The sequence below is a fragment of the Artibeus jamaicensis genome, unplaced genomic scaffold (assembly GCF_021234435.1).
Source record: "Artibeus jamaicensis isolate MK-2021 breed Jamaican fruit bat unplaced genomic scaffold, CSHL_Jam_final contig_3230, whole genome shotgun sequence".
Classification (NCBI taxonomy): domain Eukaryota; kingdom Metazoa; phylum Chordata; class Mammalia; order Chiroptera; family Phyllostomidae; genus Artibeus; species Artibeus jamaicensis.
The window spans coordinates 5,371,501-5,395,095 of NW_026521764.1; the positions used below are offsets into that span (position 1 = coordinate 5,371,501).

At 45.7% G+C, this 23,595-nt stretch overlaps 1 protein-coding gene across 1 annotated transcript in view; it reads right to left on the reverse strand.

Annotated features, from left to right (window-relative positions):
- The window catches only part of JAZF1 (JAZF zinc finger 1), a 298,667-nt gene that overhangs the window by 30,168 nt on the left and 244,904 nt on the right, over positions 1-23,595 (reverse strand). The window contains exon 3 of the mRNA XM_037126575.2: positions 8,676-8,872. Coding sequence (XP_036982470.1) covers positions 8,676-8,872 — 197 coding nt within the window. The remainder of the gene's footprint in view (positions 1-8,675; positions 8,873-23,595) is intronic.

The window sequence follows — 23,595 nt, forward strand, 5'->3', positions numbered from 1 at the left end:
AAGACAGCACGTTATGGCCCTGTTAGATGTCCAACTCCAGTTGCCCCCCAGTGGGCCTTCGCTTCCAGCTGGTGAATTTCTACATGTGTTTCCATAGCCATGAGCGCATGAATTGGTTAGGTTTTTTTTAAAAAAAAAACAATTACTTATTCAGCCCACTGGAGTATGAAGCACACCTTTGATCTGCTCAGGCCAACCTGTTGCTGGTTTGATGAATGTATATTAATAAGTGTCCAGTTCCAGGGATGAGCTGTATAAATTCGGTGGCACAACCGGCAACCTTCCTGCCTCAGGCCCCAGAAAGGACCTGGCAGTCTCAGCCTCTCCTTCCCTGTCAAATGTCCCCACTTTCTTTTTAGAGCATTTCCAGGAAGTTTGAACAAAGCCCTGAGACAGAAGCAGGGAGATTCTGTCCCTTGATTATCTTTTTAGCAGGAACAAATGAGCTCTGTTAAAGAATTCCTGTTTTTCTGCAGATTCTTCCTTTAATGCTGTGCAGCTGGGTGTGCCTGGGGATCATTTCATTGTTAAAACTGGAGCCACATGGAAAAGACATTAAAGAAGTTTGCTGCCATGATACCCAGGAAGATGAAAGGGCTTCTCTGATTTAAAGATGCCGTGTTTCAGAGGGGCAGGGCGAAAGGAAATGGTTCTTTGGAGACACGCACACTTGGTCCGGCTACGAATTCAGCAGGTGTTAAAGCCCCGTCCCCTTCCCGGCGGAGGTGCATGGGGGCGCAGAGCTTCTGCTCACTTGTGTTTTCGGAGAAGCTGCGCATTCCCCAGGCTTACAATAGGCCGCTCTCTTCAGCACTCATATTTTGGGTCTGGCGCTTGCTTTCAAAGAGAAGGGACTGAGAAGGGCGCACTGGTGGGTGTTGGCATGCAAGTGAGTGCTGCTCCTTGGCTATACTGAGGTCGCATTCTTTTTGGAGGGGTGTGCGTCCTTTAAAATCAATATATCTTGTGATGTCTCTTGCTACACATTGTAATGCACTAGGTGAAACTTGGCTGTAAAGACCTTCGAGATTTCTAGTGGGAATTTTTCACTGTAGACTCATTACTTTTACTGAGTGGTGACAATAACGTAGTGAATGGTGTTAAATGAAATCTAGGTTTGTAACTAAGTGCACCGGTTACGTGTGGTGTTGCTAACATGGTGGGTCTCAGAGATGCCTTCAATGAGAAGGGAAATTATTGATGCCTTTCTCTTATTGCAAATACTGACTCTGAAGAGAAGCTACTATTTAGTGACTGCCTGTCGTAGAAACTGTGCTGAATGTGGACTAAAACTGAGCACTTAAACTTTCCTTTAAAATTCTCAACATAGTGAAGCAACTCCTATCTCAGAGAAAGCAAACTATTTTGGATGTTAGAAGGCGCAGATGCTACGACTTTTTATCAGAAATATTTTCAGTCTTTAACCAATTCTAACGGTGACCTCAGAAGCAGTGTTTGGCAACTGGCTTTTCTTTCTTTCCTTCTCCCTCCCCATGTTCTCTAATATATGTTGCGATTGTCTTATGTGGCCACACGGCTGTTTCCTGCATGTTCCAAAGTTAAGAAAGCTGAGACTAAAGGATTCTGTTTACTGTCTTTCTTCAATGGGAAGGAAATTCCAGAGATTTCCCTACTCTAACTACTGCATATATTTACTCCTTTGTACTTAAAAGATTGTTTACAGCAGAGGAAATGTATTTGCCAGGTCGAGGAATGGGTGGACGCTGTGGGTCCCAGTCCCTCATTTCTACATGGGCCACCGATACCTTTTCCCCAATTGAATTAAATGCATACGGTTCAATGCACGGATATTAATTATGTAATTTCATGGGTCTGGTCAACATACACATTTGTACGTCCAGTGTCTCAGTAGCTACCGCTCCAGAAAGTCCTCTTGCCTGTGTCCCTTCCCCACCCTCTTCTGACTTCCATCGCCACAGACGGGGCGGTCTGCACCAGGACAGCACAGGTCCCCTGTACCTGGCTTCTTTTGCTCAGCATGTTTTTGAAATTCATCCATTTGGGGTGTGTGTGTGTGTGTGTATCAGTACTTTGCTCCTATTTATTGCGGAGAGTAGTATTCCATTTGTATGGCTAGATCACAGTTTGTTTATTCATTTACTGGTGGACGGACTACTCTCTAGTGTGGGCAACGGTGAACGAGGCTGCTCTGTACATCCTTGTGCCTGTCTCAGAGCAGCTCCGAGAACATTCTCCTTCCCGTGAAGAGCAGACGATGTCCTCGAGGTGGCTCTGAGAGCAGGGGGCATCAGCTGCCCCTGCTCCTCCTCACGAGGAAGGCGAGAGACCCCCCAGCGGTTGTACAGCTTCCTAGGGGCTCCCAAACCAAAGTGTTGTTGGCCTGGTAATGACAGGCAATGTAGTGACCCAGGAGGAATGAAACCCACGCCCTCAGGAGACAGGTACAGGGGTGGAAGGCCGCCTATCTCTCAACCAGCAGAACCAAGAGTTGAATCCAGACCCCTCTGAGGCCAAAGGTTCTGCTCCCAGGTGTTGGAAGGTGGCCCAGAAAACTCCCGATTTCCGTTACACCCTTTGTCAACATGTCCAGACCTGCGGACTAATTCCCTGAGCTGCCATTCCCTGATGATCACGGGCCATGAAACGGTTGGTCCCCAGATCACTTTCCCACTGCTCTTACCGTCTCCCTATTCCCCTGGAATTTACATTTGTCTTACAAGGTCTACACATTTTCTGGTGTGAGTGTACAACTTAAAACCACATGAAAACAGGAGAGAGGGGGAGAGAGAGAGATGCTGCGTGTGTCTCTGTTTGGCCTTACAAACCATCAGTGCTGATAATTCAGTCCGTCTGTGCCTGTCATGTTCCCGGAGCGTCTGCCCCACACATGTATAATAATGTGCTTCTATGAAGACATGTAGATTCTAATCTACAAGGATTACAAAGAAGTCTCCTGCTTTTCTGTGTCCTGACACCTGGCACAGAGCCTGTAACAAAATAGATGCTCAATAAATGACGTCAAATGCAAAGCTGCCTGGTGCCTGATGCTGCAGGAAACTCCGGCTGGGAATCCCACGAACTTCGGCGAGTTGGCACTTAAACGAACCTTGGTTTCTTTGTCTGTGAAGTAGGGTTAATAATACTGCTTGCCCTGTGTCCCATCAGTGTTAATAAGGATCAAATGAGGCAGTGTTTCTGTGCACTGCGAAGTGCTATAATCTACCATCTATTATTATTATTACAAATAGGCATTGATTTAATTTGTTTTCTTCAAGTCAAGTAAACATTGTCTTTGGGACACTCCTTGTAAGTGCTGTAGTTTTGAAAAACCCATTGAAATACTTTTCCATTGTTGCCATCCTTACTCTGTCAATACTTCGAGTGGCAAGCACAGATTAGTAGCCACATCAGATGATGGGGAAGGAAGCTGAATTCGCCACAAGACACTCAGGAAGAAGGATAAAAATTTTACAAGTCAATCAAGAAAGAATATGAAAGAACAATGATTAGGACAAAGTAGAATATAAACAAACAAGCAAACAAACCTTAGGCCAGGAAAGGGTGTGTTAGGGACCCTGAACATAACATAAGCCAGATAATACAGCAACTCCCGAAACCGGAAACATAAATCAAGGCCATTTTTTTGGTAGGAAGGTTACAGGAATGTTTCTTAGGCATCATGCAGACATTCAACTCTTTAGGGGAGAACCTGCTAGAAATACCAAGCCACAGCCTCAGGAATTCATGATGCGTCACAAAATTCATTCAGGCTGCAATATTTTGCTTTGCTTTTCTCATTTTCCACCGTTTAATAGGACAGGATTTCTCTCTCTGTGATTTTTCCTAGTTCATTCTCTTCTTTTGGGTGAGTAGGGGGAGAGATGTTATTCAAGACCTTACTTTATCCTTTTCTCTTGGCCTTTATTAAGCCTATTTAAGCTTATTTTGCTTTCTAAAAATACAGGCATGGCAGGTAGAAGGGGAGAGAGCTCATGTCATTGCCATTCCAGTCAAGCTTCTAAACGTCAAGTGCAATCCTGTCAGTTCCTTAAGTCTGTACTGCACAGTAATTTCTATACTCCTGAAAATTTCAAAATCCTTATAATTGAATGATTTGTTACAAAAGCCACAAATGAAGGTTATGGGTCTACTATACGGTTAAATAGCAGGGGACACAGGAATAGGAAGTGAAATAACACAATGTAGAAACTTAAATTATGCAGTAATAGAGACTTCACATTGTTATAGGTGGCCTAAACAGGAAAGCAAGCCAAAAAAATTTTTAATTTCCTTGGGTGCCTTTCTCTGGTTTAATACTTTAGGTTTTTTTCCCCTGGAGTCCGCCAAAATCTATGTACAAATATTTTCCAGGAGAGACTGTGAAATGCGATTATGACCAGAAACCCAGCCAGCTCTCTCCACGGCTTCTCCATTAAGACAGAGGCGAGCATCTGTTCAGTCCCCTCGGACGCATTTCCGCGTCTAAGCCAGTGGGCACAGCAACCTTTCTCCAGGCAGGGTGGCAATACACTAACCCAAGCAAGAAAACACACGGCCATGACAACGAGACGGGTCACATTTTAAAGGAGTGGTTTCCCAACTCCGGCTACAGGTGAGACCAACACGAGAGAACTTTAACTCCCAGGGCTCAAATCTCCCCCACAAAACGGCCTCAGGGGTGGAGCCCAGGCAAAGGTTTAAAAATGTCTCTGGATGAGTCCTATCTTTAGCCTGATTGACAGACACTCTTTTAAGAGATTCAGTGGGCTAATATAGGGAGAGGAAAAAAAGAAATTACTTTCTTAACTAAGCTATAGGCACTAATAACTAAAACAAGCTGCTGGTGAAAGGCTTTTCCTATGGGATGAACTCACCCCACTCCCCAATGTCAATGAAATTAATCTTAAAGAAATGGATTCAATCCTCCTCTTCTCTGGGGGTGGGGGGCTCAGTCATCCTGTCTGCATCTTCTGGTTCTATGCGCTGCACAGGTGTTTCAGTTACAACAGTAATACAGGCTCATTTTAGAAAAGAGGATGAGAGAAAATAATACCCACCCTCTACCACACTAAGGTAACCACGGTGGGGACCTTTCTGGAGCAGAGAAAGTAGGACTGCCCTCGTACTGCACATACAGTTTCATGACTTGATCGCGTGAACACCTTTCCGTGCCATTATGGAGCGATCTAGAACTTCACTCCGAATGGTTGCAGAGCATGTGTCCTTTGAAACGGCCATTATTTCTTTACTGGTGAGTGATTCTTGCCTTAGGCTTATTCACAGACACAGTAACCAAGGCCCCTTGATGGACTATAAACAGATTAATCTGATAAAAAAGTAAATGACAGGATAAGAAAGTGGTGTAACAAGAAGGCAGGGTGGGGATGCCCTGATAGGCAGCATTTGCTAATTCACTGGTGTGAATACTCCCAAGGGCCAGTTTCCAGATGATCCTTAAACCACACTGAAAGCCTGAATATTAAACAACTGCCTCTCTGGAGGCGCCAACCCTCAGCGACAACTCTGACTGGTAAGTTTTCTGGCTCTGGGGTGTGGTGGGCCAGAGCTGCCGCATCCCAACTTACTGCCGTATTTGGGGTGTGTGGTTGTCAAGCTAGTCATGGGGGAAGCTAGATGACCGAAGGCCCAATGGTTTTATAAAGGTATTAATGAGGAGAGAAGGTGTGAGCACACTGAAAAGACCACCTTTTTGGAACGGGTAGACATGGGGCTTTGTGCAAGTTAACCACATGAATGCCTCTATTTCTTTAATCTCTGTGTGGGAATAATAATGCTGCCTCAGTGGGCCGATGTTAGGATTCGGAACGTCACACATGAAGTGCACAGAAAGCACAGACATCACACACTCTGCCGCTGTGAGCTTCCCCCCCTCCTTAGTCATCATGCTCTAGATGTTACCACTTGTAGAGGAGAGAGGTGTGAACTGTCTTAACACTTTATTTTCAGGGAATTTAATTACATTTATCTTAAAATTCTGTATCTCTATTGTTCAAATCCAGGGTCGGCAAACCCGTGACCGGTGGGCCCAATCTGGCCTGCTTTTCTGTAGATAAAGTTTCACAGAAACTTTGAGTTTTAGTGGAATACACCACGCCCATTTGCTCACATAATTCCACAGCTGAAAGCCGAGGCCCCGTGGCTTGCAAAGCACCAAGTATTTACTATCTGGTTCTTTACGGAAACTCCGCTGACCCACGGTTGTAACAACTGTTTGTTTTTTTTTAACCACTGTTAAAAACAAATAAGGAGAAAAAATGAAAAAGATGAGATGAGAACATTCTCCTGGGAACTTGAAAATTCTAAGATACTCTTGATTCCCAGAACCCTTAAGAGACCCCTGGAACTCTAGGATGACACCGGGCTCTAGTTCAGCCTCTTCAAGACTCAACTGTAAAGAACATTTCACAAATGAAATTTTCTATGGAGGACTTCCTCTGGACGAGGCCTGCACTGTGAATACGGAACTTGGGAGGGTTCATTTAGAAGGTAGGAATATTATTTACAGCCTGGCAGGGGAAGTGACTGAAACCACATTAGTCAGGCAAAATGAGCCGATCTCTCTAACTACAGGTAAAATAACATTTCAAACATTGAAAAATGTACACAATCAAAATTGCCCAGAGTTGGGGTTTAAGCAACCATTTCCCCTGCTAATTTTTGATGTTTACATGGAACATTCTTCAAGCAGCAAATAACTTACCAATGATCTTGACAGATTGAAAATGATACATCTCTCCCACAACATAAATTAATTCTCTCGGTGGGAAATTGCTAAAATAGGCAAGGTGTCAGAAAGAGTTCTTTATGTCTGAAAGAAAGGAAATGATTCCATTTCTTCCAAACATTCTTACATGAAAAATAATAAACTCTCACTTCTTACCTGTCTTGATTTCCACGGCTCTCTGGTGCTGCGTGACTCAGTGGAACATTAGTCGTGTGTAACGCACACCTGGGCGCAGAACTGCCCCCGTAACTCATATTCTGTGTGAGTACATTTCATGGAGATACTCAGAAGAGGACTGCAGAATCACATTCCCATGCACTCCTCTGGTCACACGGTCAACGTTACACAAAGACGCTGGGAGGCAAATTCTCACAGAGGGAAACACAAGGGGAACGAGGAGGCCTCAGGGAAACACATGCCTGACACAAACTCGCCCTCTGGAGCGGAACGGCCCCGACCCACTCCTGGAGCAACTGGCTGAAAACTCCAGCCGGACGGCAGAGGTGAACGTTTGCCGAACGCTGGCGCATACTTAGTGCTCTCACATTTAACTCCTACCCAGACCCTGTGTGCCAGTATCACTGGGAATTTGTAGAGGGAGAAGTTCGGGTAGGAAGTTCGGCTCGCCTGCCTCCTGCACCTGTCCTGTTTTCAAAAGGCCCAGCCCCGGCAGAACCCAGAATGTCTGGCAATCGTGAGTCCCGGGAGACACCGCGAGGAGGAGAGGTCCCATGATCAGAGCTGACTACATTTGGGGAATTTACTGAGTTCTCTTGTGAAGAATAAAGACGTCTAGTCCGGCCCGGCATTAAGGAAACCGCTTTACCTCTGTTGGACCCACCACTTCCCCAAACTCGTTGGGGAATCGCTTTTCCCCAGCTGCCCCTCCTCTCCCTCCGGACCAACTGGACTCCTGTTCATCCTGCAGGGGGGCCTTTCCTGCCTGGTCAGATTCTCTCTGCGGTTCGCACGGCACCAGTTCTTCTACAGAGCTCCGGTTATGGTTACAATGTCATATTTACTGGTGTATTTATGTGGTTAATGCTTGTCTGTACTCCTACTATGGAGAAGGAAAAAATACTCCCCGCTTCTCAGATGGGAAAAAGGAGGGGGGACTCAGGCAGCTTCTTCCTGCCGTCCTCACTCACGCCTGTCCCCTGAGGAGCAGCAGCCTGCACTGGGGGGAGGGGCAGGGAGCCCCCGGGCACCTGGTCTGGGCGTGCTCTGGGGTGAGCTGGGAAGGGCGATGGAGAAGGACCTTGTTAAACCCGGGGAGGACATACTAAGAGGCCCTGTAGTTCAGCTTTCTGCATTACTTAGCTTGACTTTGGCCTTCCCCTCTGACTGCTGTTTTATTTTCCAGTCACTTCCACTTTTGGGAGGGGAAGACAAGAGTGTGCTCGTGGATCCCCTGAAATGCCAACATCTTCCCCGACGTCTTCAAGACAGAGACGGGGTCTCCCTGGCTCGCCGCTGTAGCTCAGTGCCTGGCATGTAAGAGGCACTCTAAATGTTTCATTAAATAGTCATTCTAGTATGGAAACTATTTTAAAGAAGCAAAAATTGGGAGACTGGTACAGCGAACCCCTGTGTACTCATCTCCCGGCTTCAGCAATTATCAACACACGGCCATCTTTCTCCTCCACTCCTCCCCACGACGGAAGCAAATCCAAGGCCTCGCCTCACTTCGCACGTCACAAACAGCAAGGGCTTGCAAAGTATCTATAAAACCATTATCGCATACAGATCATGAACAGTACTTCATAAATAGTTCTTCAATAAGCAGATGAACGAATCAGCAAACTACACAGACTAATAAAGGGTCACACAGGTGGGACTTATTGGGTCCCTGGGCCCAGTTCCACCCCCATCTCCCACACAAACACACACTCTCTCTCTCACTCTTCCCCAGCCCCCGCTCTCAAGGGGGTGGGGCCAAGCCACTCACCTGTTGGAGTGCTGCTGCGGAATGAGGAGGAGGGGGTGATGGGCGGGGTCACGGGGGGAGTAAGGCTTCCGCTGCTGTGGCGTGGTGGCGTGGACACATTCCCTCGAGACACGGAGCTGGACAAGGTCAGCGAGAGCTTGGGCTGAATCTTCTTCTTTAGGGACTCCTGCTCTCGGCGGGCAGCATCTGTCATGAATCTGAAGGGACAATGGCAGGTAAGTCACCAGGGCCATTTACAGAGCTGAGGTCGGATAACCTTTACCCCGAGTTTGACAGATGCTCCCTCCTGGGAAAGGGCCTAGTTCACAGCTCTGTCCCAGTCTTAGAACTAACTCACAACAGAATCGCCCTGACTGGTGCGGCTCAGCTGGTTGAGTGCGTCCTGCAGAATGAAAGGTCGCTGGTTCAACTCCTGGTCAGGGAACATGCCTGACTGCGTTCTTCTCTCATGTGGATGTTTCTCTCTCCCCATCCCTTCCCCTCTCACTAAAAAGAAATAAAATCTTCAAAAACAAAAATAACTCAACAGAATCCCTTTTCCTATATGATGAAATCATCTTCAAGCTGGTTGTTTTAAGGTTCCCCAAAGTCAGGCCCATTTCATCCCTGGTCAGACCCTCCTCCTGGGAAACATACACACAGACTCCATCTGTACCCACTGTGGGGTATCAATCACGAGGAATGCCAACATCTTCCCCGATGCCAGCAGCGGCCTCTGCTCCCCTCTCTCTTTCAACCTGAAAAAGGCCCACCCATTCCCAAAATTCCTAATACGCCCAGGGCTAGAGGACTTCCTTTATGGGTAGGTTAACATTATGACCTTGTTGAAAAACCTGATTCTGTTTTATACTACTCTGGATTCTCATACTGTTACTTAGGTTTTTAAATTTTTCTTGGCAGAAAGAAGGTCTTGTCTCCCTGGCCATTAGCTAAAAGGAAAGGACTCAAGTCCCTGCCATTGTTGCCAGCACACTGCTGAGCCCAATTTAGCAAACATGTATAGAATGATTGACTCAATCGGCCCAAGCAGGTTCAAGGGGCGAGAGCAGCTCAAGGAGGAAGATGCCCACCAAGGGCCTGTCTGTGTTGTGATTTTATTACTCGTAAAGGCAAAAGGAACTCTTCCTGATAGTTTCATCTTAGACACTTCAGAATTATTCTTTTAATAATTCTTTTAGGTTAGGTTAGTGATATTCTAACTTTGTTCTTTCCTTACTGTATAATCTAACCCTTCATAATTTCATACAATAAGATTCAAAACAATCTGTGAAATATCTCTTACCTAAAGAGCAAATATCTTTTTTTGTATTATTAGCAGGCAGGCTTGGTCAGCTGCGTTTTGAAAATTCTGGTGGAAAGCCCAGCGAATGGAGTGTATGCAAGCACCCACTGCCCAGGCTGAAAACAGAACATCACCATGCGCCTCAGGCCCTCTCCGCACCCACTGCCCTGCTATCTACTGTGTTTTGACTGTTTTAATACAATCTTCATCACAACCAATTCCAGGGCACTTCCACATGCTGTTTTACTCGGCCCATTTCACATTCTGCCTACGAAACTCCTAATTCTTCACTCTGGACTTTGGGAATCCGGTCATCAGGTTGTTCCAATTCCTGATGAAAGATGAGAACTGATCAAACACCTGATGAAACAATATTACAATACAGCCAAAGAGTTTTAAAATGCCTGCTTTTATACTTGGAACATGAATGGCACACTTCTTCAATGGCTTCTGCAAAGCCGTCTAGATATATAAACTGGATTTTATATGTGGCACTGCACTGCAGTAAAAACTACGTGCTTTGCCTTGAGCGCTCAGGGTTGGTGCTGCAAGGTGGTGATGTTTTACAAAAAAAGGAACAATGCAAAACAGAACGGTTTGCGCGTGGTAGCCAGGTACTCATTTCTTTTCCGATGTAAAGTGGGCTCTACTGCTCTTAAAACTCTTTCCCCTCTTCATAAACCTTTACTCAAAATATAGGCTCCCAGAGAAAAGCAAGGAACTAGAGCTTTCTTTGATCATTCTACTAACTGGCTGGTGCTGAGCTTCTCAAATTGGGGGTAGCAGTGTGGGCAAAGCCACAGGCTGAATGTATGCTCACCCAGGAAGACTAATTGTTCTCAGCATAGGCAGTTCAAGTTAGTGTTTCAGATAGTCAAATACAGACAGGCTATGGGATAGAATCAAAAACCTGCAGCTTGCATTTGGGCTAAGGTCATCGGACATAGAGTAGGCCAGGGTTCAAGTCCTGGCTGTGTGACTTACTATGGGACCAAGGCAAGCTGAGAAACCGCTCTAAACCCCAGCTTTAGTCTGTAAACTGGGACCAGCAACTGCAGGTAAAGGACTAACATACATCATTCCTCTTTCTGCAGGAGAATTTGAACTTCGGTTAATTTGGGTAACCTGGTACGACAGTGTCAACTATGATAACAGGCCACCCTCCTCACGACAAGATTGGCCCCTGACCATTCAGTGGCACCTGGACTGGGAGGAATGAGAAATCCACACAAACTAGTGGGAAGATGGAGCATTGAGCCTCCTGAGCGTGGCGATCCTGCACCGAGATGTGTCCCTGGTGGGGAACCAGGAAGTAGGTCGTGGGGTGTTACAGGAGCTTCATCTCCTCTTACACCAGCGCGGCGCCCAGCCTGCCAAGGGGCCTCTCCTCTCTGCATGTGAACAGCCTACCCTGTACCGGCAAGGCCTCCACGGAGGAGCCGCTGCCTGGCCCACAAGCTGCGGCCCTGCCCACTTTCCCTCTGAACAGACCAGTTGCCACCGAGGCCACTGGCCTTCTGGACAATGGTCAGGCCAGCCTCAGAAGGCTGTGGTGTGGATTCAGTGGGGTGCAGTGCCTGCCACACAGGGAGCGGTTCCCACCCCGGAAGCTGGTGTCATTACGTAAAGCTTTATGACGTGGTTTCACCTACACATCCCTTCCCCAGCCCCGGTTCTTCGAGGGCACACTGCACCCTCATGGCTCTGAAAGCACCTGGTTTGTGCCTTCCATACAGAGTGGATTGTCAATGGCTGACCAGGCACCTGCCCAGAGTCCACATAAATGTCTTGTCAAAGATGAGGGGTCAGTTTCTCCATGTCTTCCCTCAGTCTGGTTAAAAAGTGTCAATAGCTCATTTTTCTTATTGCAAAATAAATACTCTCCTACAGCACAGATACAAAACGACAACTATAAATAACAACCACTCTAATGCTCACAAGCATCACCCACCTGCTCCTCTACATACATTTGGGTCGGCTATGGACGGCAACCTATTTTTGCCTTGAATCTGCTAAGTGCTTTCTAGACGTGAGAATGAGGCACTGTGTTAAAAGCAGCACACGTGAAGCTCAAGGCAGTCTGTCAGCCCTTCTTCTCTCTTGGATTGGTGGTTATGAACTTGCAGCTACAGCCGTAAGTCATAGCAACCCTGCCCTGCTGAGACCCACGGCTGCACAATTCATTGTCGGTGCCCACACTCACGGGCACGGGAATGTGAAGGAAGTGCTGGTTGAAATTTACCAGCTTCCCTCTGGCCACGTGGCACCACTCTTCTCCCTCTTGCACTTCCTAACCAGGACTTTGCCTATGTTTGGACACACTCAACCCCAAAGTTTCAAAGCAATGCTCCATCAATACAAATTTTTGTCAAAAGATGGACAGATTCCCAAAGATGAGGAATCACTTGGGGAGACAGAGTCAGGACTGATTACAGCCAAGAACTGAAGGCTCGAGGAAGTTGCTGTGACCAGAAAAATAGACAAAACCACTGCAGTCCTCAAAGGCAGCTGCACTTGGACACACCCTCCAAAGGCCACGGCCCACGCCTTTCCGTTGTCAGGATGGGAAATGCTCCCGTGCTGAGAGGGAGCTCTGGCCTGGGAAGCTACGTTGCTCTGTGGTCTGATGAGTTCTTCTTGGTGGATTGATATGACTGGTCATCTTTTCTGAAGCCTTCAGTAAACACAACCGACAAGGGGTTTTAGAGCTGGAAGAAACCTGGATTAACACAGATCGCTTAGTCCAACCATGCCCTTTTTCACTGGGATCTAAGGGGGAGCGAGCTGTTCGAGGTACTTGGGTGGCTAGTGGCAGAACTGACATCAGAGAAGCCCAGCCCAGGGACGGACTTGAACGCTCCCGCTCCGCCATGTGGCTACGGCTCCAAGAGCCCTGAGCTTTCTGGTTTTTGCTTCTGAGTCGTGGTTTTCAATGCTGAAAGGGGTTAGGGCCTGGGCGTGCACGAGCTGACAGAGTGGGAGAGGGGCCTCACCGTCCCCGTGTCTGCCAGGTCCTGCTGTGTGGGGCTGCTTGGCTCTGGACGTGGGGAAGGTTGGCTGTGCCTGCCTCCCTGAATTCCTGCTTTGCCATGGGAACTGTTCTGATCTCGCAGTAGTGGCCGGGAGTGGGCTTGCGCTGCTTTGTGAAAGCTGAAACTTACGTTTTCAGAAATACTGTGAGCCCCCATCATTAATTATTAAATCATGTTCATTTAATTAAACATATCCATTATTAAAAATTAAATTATGTGAACTTGTAATTAAAATAAGTATTCTAAAGACAAAGGTGCCCTGACTCGTGTGGCTCAGTATATTGACTGCTGGCCTGCAAACCAAGAGGTCACTGGTTGGATTCCCAGTCAGGGCACATGCCTGGATTGTGGGCCAGGTCCCCAGTGAGGGGTGTGTAAGGAGCAGCCACACATTGATGTTTCTCTCTCTCTCTCTCTCTTCCTTTTCTAAAAATAAATACAATAAAAAAAATGAAGAAATAGACAAAGGCCATAATACTAAAAACTTACTGGTTCTTAATTATTTTATTCCATTTTACTCTTATCTATGTTATTGAGGTTATTTCCATCAATACCGTCTCTGGTAGAATTACTATATGATCTTGGGCCTATATAGTCAGGGCGACTGCCGCTCTCTTCTGCTCGGTGACATTGTGTTGGTGACTGGAAGATGGCTGTGGTGGAAGCATCACACCATGAAAATGGGCAGATGTTACAAATCAGGGCTTTTTATCTCTTCAAGTCAGTTACATAAAACATTTACCAGTATTTCAACTTCACAGTTATATTTTTAATGAGGAAAAAAAGCATTTAAACCGGGTTACTTGTCTATTCACTAACAGGGCTAATCGGAGAAGGAACAGAAAATGGATAAAGAAATCTTCTCTTCTCTTTAAAAAATATAAAAATAATACACCTCATACTCACTACTCAATTTATAGGAAAAAGCATTGCTAGAAATTTTGAAGTGTCTTGGTTTCTAGATACAACTATGGTTGATTTTTCAGGGAATCTTCCTTCTAGTACTGCTTTGCCACTAATAGAGAAAACTAAACATTTCTTAGAGGGAAAAAAACCCATCACCGGAGGGTTCATTCACTGTTGACTAACAGCCTGGAAATCTGCGGTCAGGCAAAACCATGTCTCCATTTTGAAACTGAGACTGCCGTGAGATTAATTTGACCTTTCCTACAAATCAGAAATGCCCAAGTTACTTTAATTTAATATGGGCATTTGCAGTAATATTTGTTATTGCTTGTGGAAGTACATATTCCTTAAGTAAATTTTCAAGACTGTGTCATAAATCTTTGAAACCCTCAGACCGCAATGCTCATTCAGTCCGACACGTTAAACGTGGAGACGCGAACATAACACCACGGGGGGATGTCAAACTGCTGGTCCGGGGAGACCGGTTTCAACCACAGACTCGGGAAATTTATAGGAGTCACTGAAACCTGGGCAGAGACCCACTGCCACCTCACTCCACGGCCAGATACCTGAGCCTAAGTGTCCTGCTGGGGAAAAGCCACTGGGCTTTCAGTGGCTCGGGAAAACTCAGTGATGGAAGTGACCACTTGAAACTTGAGGCTCCCTCTCACAAAAACAGGGAAAGAATCCGAGCTCTGCAATGCGGGGTGCGGTTTGGTTGTTATCGTAAGACTCTGGAGAGGGCGTGTGACCCAGGGGCCTGTGCTGTGTGCTGGGGGTCCTCCTCTGAGAGGAGGAAGCAGGTGGCCTCCGGAGGTCCCGGCACTGTCCACTGTGGCCCTGGGTTTTCTACTTACTAAAATTGAGGAGTTTTGGGTTTATGGATATATGGAATATATCACCCTAGGTTCCTCCCCACCGCCAACTGTGAGTCCAGCAACGGTATTATGCAATGTTTTCCAGACTCCCCCCCCCCCCCCCCCCGCACCTCAATCCATTACACAAAATGTATCTCTACTGGGAGCCGGTACACACATGTGCAATCAGGCCTGCAATCTGCAAGTCTGACATCACCAAAGTTCTATAACGAAACATTTTAAAATAAGCTTGGCAGGAAAACTCATTGGGAGACAATGAGTTGGGAGATGTGAATGAACTACTCGAAAACTACATTCAGCTTTACGTATGGAATTTAGTGTGGATATGCATATGCCTCACTGCTCAAGTATTAACGTGTCTGACACTGAGCATGACATCAGACCGTGCAGGAAGTGTGATTCGGTATGAACTCACTGTGCCACACAACCTTTCTGAAATAAGAAAAATTATGAATGATGAAAACCTATCTAGACACAAAGAAATCTTTACGTAAACGTCTGAAGCAAAAATTTCATGAAATAATCCTCACTATATGTGATACATGCTGATATTTTTCTCTTCTCGTTCATTTTAACAAAATCTCCTGGTCATGACCACCACACTGATTTCCTGACCTACTAACAAGGAACATGGCCTACAGATCGGAAAATACTAGAGTAGAATTAAGACGGTGCACTTTAGAGGTCTACTCTTGAAATTCTAACCTCTGCTCTCCGCTCTCTAATGGTGTGACCTTGGGCAAGTTGCTTAACCTTTCTGTGCTTCTGCTTTCTCATTTGTGAATGGTGACCATAACAGGGCCTGACACTTGGATAAGAACAACCCTTGTTCTGAAAATCCTAACTCACCAATATTTCATCTCTGACAGTCGTGTCAGCAATTTGGCTATGCCTGAGCTGACTCACTGAGTACTGGGGTAAATGCCGCCATTGTGAGCGTGGCTGATTCTGAAAGCAGAGACCCTCCCATTTCCTCGTTCTGCATGCATCTATCAACTATCACTGTAATCGAAGGTAAATTGTAGAAGGAAGCTACTGCAGCTAGAATACAAACAAAAGGCTCCTCTCCTAAGGGACAATGTGCTGGGGGCCGTCTATAAACCCACACACCTCTTCTTTCCTTCTCTGCCTTGATTCTTGAGAAGAACTGAATTGTAGGAGGCCTTTCTGGAAGGATGAGCGACCGGAGACAGTCCATGCAGCCAGCTAACTAAAAGACATCTGTCCATGCAGGTTAGGCCTGCCCCCTACTTGAGGGATTCACAGGCTGCACAAGGCTCTGACAGGGTCCACACCCAGACCTTCTGTACAAAGCTTCACATCCAACGGCTCCATTACCAGTTCAAAAGCTTTGTTCTGCTTTTTCAATGGCCCTTTGAGCATTGCCAATTTCCAGTGAAAACAAATTTGTAAAACCCAGAACACCTTTGAAGGAAGCTGCCGGGAGCTGGCAGATAGACCTGGAGAGTCCAAGCACTCTCAGATCTGGTAACTCGCTACTCCAGAAATGACACTGCTGACTTGACAAGGACACAGTTGATCGTGCCAGGGGACAGTCCGTGAGGTACTCTCTGCTGTACCTGATGGCTTCTGCTCTCCTCCAATTACTACCGCGTGCAGTCCAGGATAAGGGTGAACAGAAGCCAGTGAGGAGGCAAAACAAGTCTCAGGGCATTGGAACACCGGCTGTGGGAATCACGGGCACAATCCAGCAGGCGCTCATGTGTGACCCACATGCCAGAGATCTGGCTGCTCTAGGTATCCCGGTACTGATGGCTTTCAGAGCGCACATCTGCTAATAAATCATGGGGTGGGGCTGCTCGTTTTAGCAGCAACTTACAGCGCAGTGAAGTTGAAGGGGCATTTGGTTAAAACAGCCGGCCAGTGAAACCCGAGCTGCAAGCAACACGAGGAGCGGGCCCACCTCTTCCTTAACAGCCTTTTGTAGTGATCTGGGAACTTAATAAATGTTCTCCTTTTCAGTAGACAAAAGAAAATTTGGACTCCCAAATAACAATGACTTCAGTGTAAAGTCTCTGGCAATGTTTTGAACAATCGGTGTTTCACTTCTCATCCCGGAGCTATTTCTGACTTCATGGTCTGGGCCCTACGGGGTGGATTTTGAAGTCCCATAAAAATTTCTGCAGTGTCACCAAAATGCTGAGCCTCTTTTAACATGTTGCTATTAAAATTTTAATGCTAAATAATAAAACGAAAAGCAGCACCAGGCAAAAACCCGCGCCATCTGATCAGATCAGTATGGCCCTTGGCTGAGAAGGCTTCTTTCTGTGTGTGTGATTTTCATCACACACAGAAATTCACAGGAGTTGTGGGTATAATTTGTGAAGTACAGCCAGTGAATTGAGTGCTGTACTTGGGTACCAAACCCAAACCGACAGCCTTCCTGCATTAACTGAGACATTATTACTTTTTTAAAAATCTTTTCCTTACTAAGTTTGTATCCGCCACACACAGAAGGACAAAGCCCCTGGACTTTGAGGAGTTCTGGTCTACTTCTCATGAAATAAACGTGAGGGCAAGACGATATCATAACGCATGGTATAGCTATTGTTGCTTATAAATGTTCACTTTATTTGGGGGTACAGGGAAGGGAAGAGAGAAAGGGTAAGGAAAAACAAGTCAAGGGGATCTACTCTTGACAATCATTTTTCTTTTGTTTTTAGGGTAACTACAGTTAATTCATATTCTTTTTAAAAAAAATCCTCACTCCAAGGACATGCTTATTAATTTTAGAGAGAAGATAAGGGAGGGAAGGAAAGAGAGAGAGAGGGAGAGAAACGCTGATTGGTTGCTTCTTGTACTTGCCCTCACTGGGGATGGAACCCATAAATACCTAAGCATGTGCCTGACTGGGGATCAAACCTGCAAACTTTTGGTGCCTGGGATGATGCTCTGACCAAATAAGCCACATTGGCCAGGGCTGAATTTACATTATTTATGGTATACTACAGCTTGGATATTCTAAAGCTCTTAAAAATACTTATTTAAGAACTGACACTGGATTGCCAATTTTTATTGCTAAGTGGTGTACCTTATCTAACTTCTATCTTCCATTACTAGCCTCATTCCAAAGAAAATCATTGTAACATAAGATAGAGGAAAGACATAATCTTGGAATAAAATAATCCTTTCTTGAGAAAGGCTGTTCTTTATTCTGAGATTATGATAATAATATAACAACACAGAAAACTTTTTACTTAAATTACTTTTGAGGTGCAGAGAAGCTACAATATAGTTTTATCATTATTTTGTAATCATATCTGTACATTGTAAAATACTGTTTATAACAATATATTGTTTATAATTATTTTCTAGATGCAAGTTATTAAAAATACCCAACTTTATTTTCTATCATTGCTGTAGCTAAAAATTAAGTTTCAAGGAATGTTGGTCAAAATGAAACTATTAAATTCAAGAGAAATCATCTGCAATATTCTGGGCAAACTGAAAGATGTCAAAGAAAAGAGCACCCAAATCCAGCAGCTTCATCTTCCTGAGAGCTGGGAGCAAGGTGAGAGGAGCCAAGTATCCTCCAGAAGGAAGGAGGGGAGGGAAGGAAGGGAGGGGGGGAGGAAGGAGGGGAGGAGGGGAGGAGGGGAGGGAGGGAGGAAGGAGGGAAGGAGGAGGGGAGGGAAGGAGGAGGGGAGGGAAGGAGGAGGGGAGGGAAGGAGGGGAGGGGAGGGAGGAAGGTATGGTGTGGAAGGGTGGGGTGGGGGCTGGGAGGCTTCCAGCTCCTCAGCCCCACATGCCCCAGGCAACCCGGGGATTGCAGAGCAATGGAAACATCCTCATGAACAGCGCCATTCAAAAGACTAGCAGCTAGTCTGTAAATAGTACTTTGGAATGATTTTTTTAACACAATAATCTGTTTTCCAGTATTTTCGTACGCAAATAAAATTCACGCACAGAAGTGAAATAACTGCAATAATGAAAAAAATCCCATTCGTGAATACCATGACTTTGTATATTCCCAATAAATACGGGGTTTTTCACAACTAAGGAATGCTGTAGTTAATCTACCTAATGAAAGCTCTGGTTCAGATTCAGCAACCACTATTTTAAGCCGCAGGTCAGCATAAATTATCAGTGAAGCAATTAATTTTGATTTAGTTTAGCCTGGCCAGAGTAAACCATGGTCTTTTTCATGGTCAATACCAGGAAGCAAAACCACTTCTGCAAACTACACCCACAAGTCTTTGGGTTTGAGGCCAACTGGAATGTCCCTCTCTTGGCAACTCTCTCTCGCTATTTCCATCCCTTTTCTACTTTCCCCTAATTAGGAATAACTGTGGCCATTTCTTACACACCGGTTTCATTGCTAGTTTGACATCTGTGTAAAAACCAATGAACAAAACAAAGAAGATGCACTTTATGAGGTTTGGTGGTACAAACCTACAAATAGCTTTTGAGTTTTCTCATTTTGCCTCCTCTGAAAGTAAATTAAATGAGTTATTTGAGGTTTCCATGTTAACTGCTAATGAGATGATGCTTAACTCTCCCCATAAGCTTGGGGAAGCTGAAAAACTAAAGAAAATAACAAGATTCCGAGTTTTTTCACTCCTGTGAAAGTGTCAGCAACGGCCGCACACCTGGTCCAGGCCCAGGTTCTGAAGACGAACTCGTCATCTGACAGACCTCGTATTCAAACTGGTGCGAATTACTTACCCACTCCGGTCTTGGGATTCTTGTTTATAAAACAGAGGTAACCCTACTAACCTACCTCGTGGTGTTATTATCAAGATCCGACTAGATGAAACACATGAAAAGTAGTTGGCTCAACAGAACGTCCCACATATGCCAGAAGGCGACTCAGGGTCTTGGCATTTCCATGGGTGTCAGCCCCACACTCCTGACACTCGGGTGGGAATTAGGTTAAAAACACAACAGCCACCCGACTGGGTAATTCCTACATAGGAGCTTATTTGTTTGTGAAAGCTACGCAGCCCACAGATGGACCTAGACCGGTGTCTAAGTCTGGGATCGAAAGTCTCTGTTGCCAAAGAAACGTGCTTCTCTGATGCTGCCTTGACATTCTACTTACGTGAACTCTTCTGACCAGGTCTGCTGGGTGGCAGTGAACGTTTACTAAGGATAAGGCTCTCCAAGTGAGTCTAACATGGGGAACGAGGAATATTGCGGGGCTCTGGTTAAAGGTAGAGGATTCTTTTTTGAAAAAATCCTTACACAGGGACATTTTTTCATTGCTTTTGGGGTGGGGGAGAGAAACATCAATGGGAGAGAGAAATACTGACTGGCTGCCTTTCATACATGCCCCAACTGGGGACTGAACCCACAGCCCTGGCATGTGCCCTGGCCAGGAATTAAACCCGTGACCTTTTGGTTGATGGGACAATGCTCCAACCAACTGAACCACACCGGCCAGGGCGGTAGAGGACTCTGTAACAGAGGAGAGCTCAAAGAGGCAGGGCTTGTTTATGCCAGGGATGGCGCGTACAGGGCCTGCAGTGCCGCTTATAACCCGCTCTGCTAACGAGAGCCACCACACGGCTCTCTCCCCCCTGCTGCTTAAGGAGCCAGCCGCAGACTCTCCCTCATCCCTGCGCTCCACGCTGCCGCCACCCTCTGATCCAGGTGACACACAAGCTGAAAGTCCTTGTCCCTGACTTCTCTGTGCCTCCCCCAACCCCGCCAATCCACTGATATTTCCACACATATTCCAGTCTAGGCGTTTCCTAACTCAGTTGGTACATACTTTGTCTATTTCCAGAGAATCAGGGAGTGAAGATGGCAGGCAATAAACATGGTATCGGAGAGAAAGCGAAGTCCAAGACAAGAGCTGTCCCCTACTCAGCACATTCAGACAACGGCACCTATTCATAAATACAAAGGCAACTGCTCGCGCACATCAATCTGTGTGTGTGTGTGTGTGTGTGTGTGTGTGTGTGTGACATATACACAGTCACTGTCAGCAGATTGGTATTGTTTAGGGATGGAGGGGAACCAACAGCATTTTTCCTTAAATGGACTCATCCACTGAGGCCGTCAACCTCTTTGGGGGGCAAAGTCAGTTCTACACTTGGGCTGTCCCTTCACCTTGTGTCTGCATGTCTGTAGGTATCAAAAACCTTACAGTCTTCGAGATTCACGGGCCTTGGAGACTGATTTTTGGAGTGATTTTCTCCCATTTTGTTGCAAGAATTCGGTCAAGCTGTTCCTGGACTAAAGGGTTTGGGGTTCCCCATTTTCAAGGAGGCTGCCACCTGATAAATGTGTTCAGGTGTTTGGGGCACACATCTGAGGACTGAAAAATCATTTTAAAAACTCAAAGAAATGTGAACCTGTGTGTCTCTTCTTCCTACTGGAGTTAACCCAATGAGTTTGTGAGTTCTAATGATACTCGGAAAATGGTGAGCTGTGTGTAAATGTTGGGGCAGAGAGGATGGGGGATCATTTTATACTGGAGATAATTTCAAAAACACAGAAAACTAGAGACATTAGTAGGTTGAACTGCCATCATTAGCCGTTGACCATCTTGTACAACAACTTTCTCTCTGCCTCCCCCTTTAGGCCTTGGTCGTTCAGGTGTTTCTCATCCTATACGCACAATCACTGGAAAAATATATGAGGATAAAAAAATGGAAGAAGAGGAAAAAATTTTCAACAAAGTCCCTGGGAAATACTAATACAGACTCAAAATTGAGTAATTTGGTTGGAAACATAACTCTCTCTCTCTCACACACACACAGCTAAACAATAATGCTTGAAAAATCTCAGCACTATCAATCAGAGTATATATTATTGAATGACATACTAAAGGTGTATTAATTTGGAAGGTCTGAGCCAATAATTCCCAACTCTTTCAGCTATGGGGGCTGTTACAAATTTGAATGGTGTCCTGCTTTAAACATTATGATGGCACTTCTTGTGTCTTTTAAATTGGGGGAGAAAAAGGAGTAACACAAAACTACTATTCAATATGCCTTTGAAATTTCTATTTTACAAGATTCCCTTAGCTACCTTCCCCCCCACAAGTTCCACCCCAAACTGAGAATTTACAGGTTATTTGGGGGGGAAAATCAGGGTGTGTGTACTTAAATTTTTGAAGAATGTCACTGTACTTAACTGCTAATGAAGTGTTTCTTGGATGGGCTTCCAGCCCTTTTGCTGATTTACAATGAGCAGCCTTCATTTGTATGCCAAAAGCACGCACTAATCCCTAGCATCAGCTGGTTCCCAGAAATACATGTGTCCCCACAATTCTGTTTATCCTGCTGGTTTATTTAGCAAAGCTTTTCTTCCCAGAGAGTGCAGACCTCCATTTCAGTCTGACCAACCTTATTATCCCAAATTCCCTAATTAGTGTAATTAAAGCTTTAATGGATTGCAGCCTGGATATAAACCATGCAACCCCCCTTTAAATTCGGTGCTTGATGAGTATGTGGGACTGGTCCATGCCAGAGGGCTTCCTGTTGGGGGACTGAAGGCTCTGGACACCTCTGCACCCCAAACCCGGGCCATTTCTAACACTCACGAAGCTTCTCCAGGTTCGCGCATGCACACCAAGCTGCCTCCCAGTATCTACTGGGGGCAGACACAACATCTCTCAGCGCTCCTATGGATGCTGGCCTCATGGGGATCTCTCTCCAGTCACTATGCTGCAGGAAACAAGGCTAATGCCCTAACTAAAATGATTCCAAGCAACCTGGGAGAATCTTGCTAGATCCTGCAGAGCACTCTCATGTTAACCCTCCTGCCAAGATAAGTACTTTTCTAATAACCAAACCTCAAAGGTCTGTAGCAGCTCAAACCCACTGTACATGTAGTATTCCCTAAGGCATGCAAACTGACCCATTCTTAACATGGCTCTGCTGGGGGCTCACAGTGTCGAGGCTTCAGATGGCCATACCGAAGTTAGTATTAGAAAAGAGATAAGGGATAAGGGTCAATACTTTTTAAAAAATATTTTATTTATTTATCTTTAGAGGGGAAGGGAAGCAGAGAGGGAGAGAAACATCAATGTATGGTTGCCTTTCATGCGTCCTCTGCTGGGAACTGGCCTGCAACCCTGGTATGTGCCCCGACTGGGAATCGAACTGCGATTGTGTGGTTTGCAGGCCCATGGTCAATCCACTGAGCTACACCAGCCAGGGCAATACTTTTTTTTTAAAGCATTTTTACTATGTATTGTACTATGCTAGGTGTGTTGTACCAACTGCTTGCTGAATCCCCATAACATCCCTGTCAGAGGTTGTTATCAGTCCCCTTTTACAGATGACAAAATTGAGACATTAGGTAGTTTGCCCGAGGACCCACAGCTAATAAAGTTGCATAGGAAAGATATGAGCAAAAATGCTAAAGATCGGTGATGCCCAGTTCAATAGCCTTGACCACATGAGGCTATGGAGCACTCGAAATGTGGCTAGCAGAACTGAGGACCTGAATTTCTAATTTCTTTTTTGACTACATTTATAGAGCTACGGGTTGCTAGTGGCTGTCATGCTGGGCAGTGAAGACACAGATGTCCATCAACACAGAAAGTTCTTCGGGCCAGTGCTACGATAGCTGAGAAAAGTTCAGTTATATACTGGGTACACTGGGCTTGAAACCGTGCTGGGACATGCAAGGGGTAGAAACAGGTCAGCAGCCCAGACTTAGGGATCCTCCCAGGAGTCACTCCCGGGGAGGCCGGGAGAAAGTACAGGAAGAGACCGGAGGGACAAGGGCTGAGAAGAGAAGCTTGAGAGAAATGCCTGCATTTTAGACAACAGGAGGAGGAGAAGCCCCCAAAGTGACTGAGGAATAGAGTTCTTAGTTTCTAGATCTTTTTATTACACAGTTTC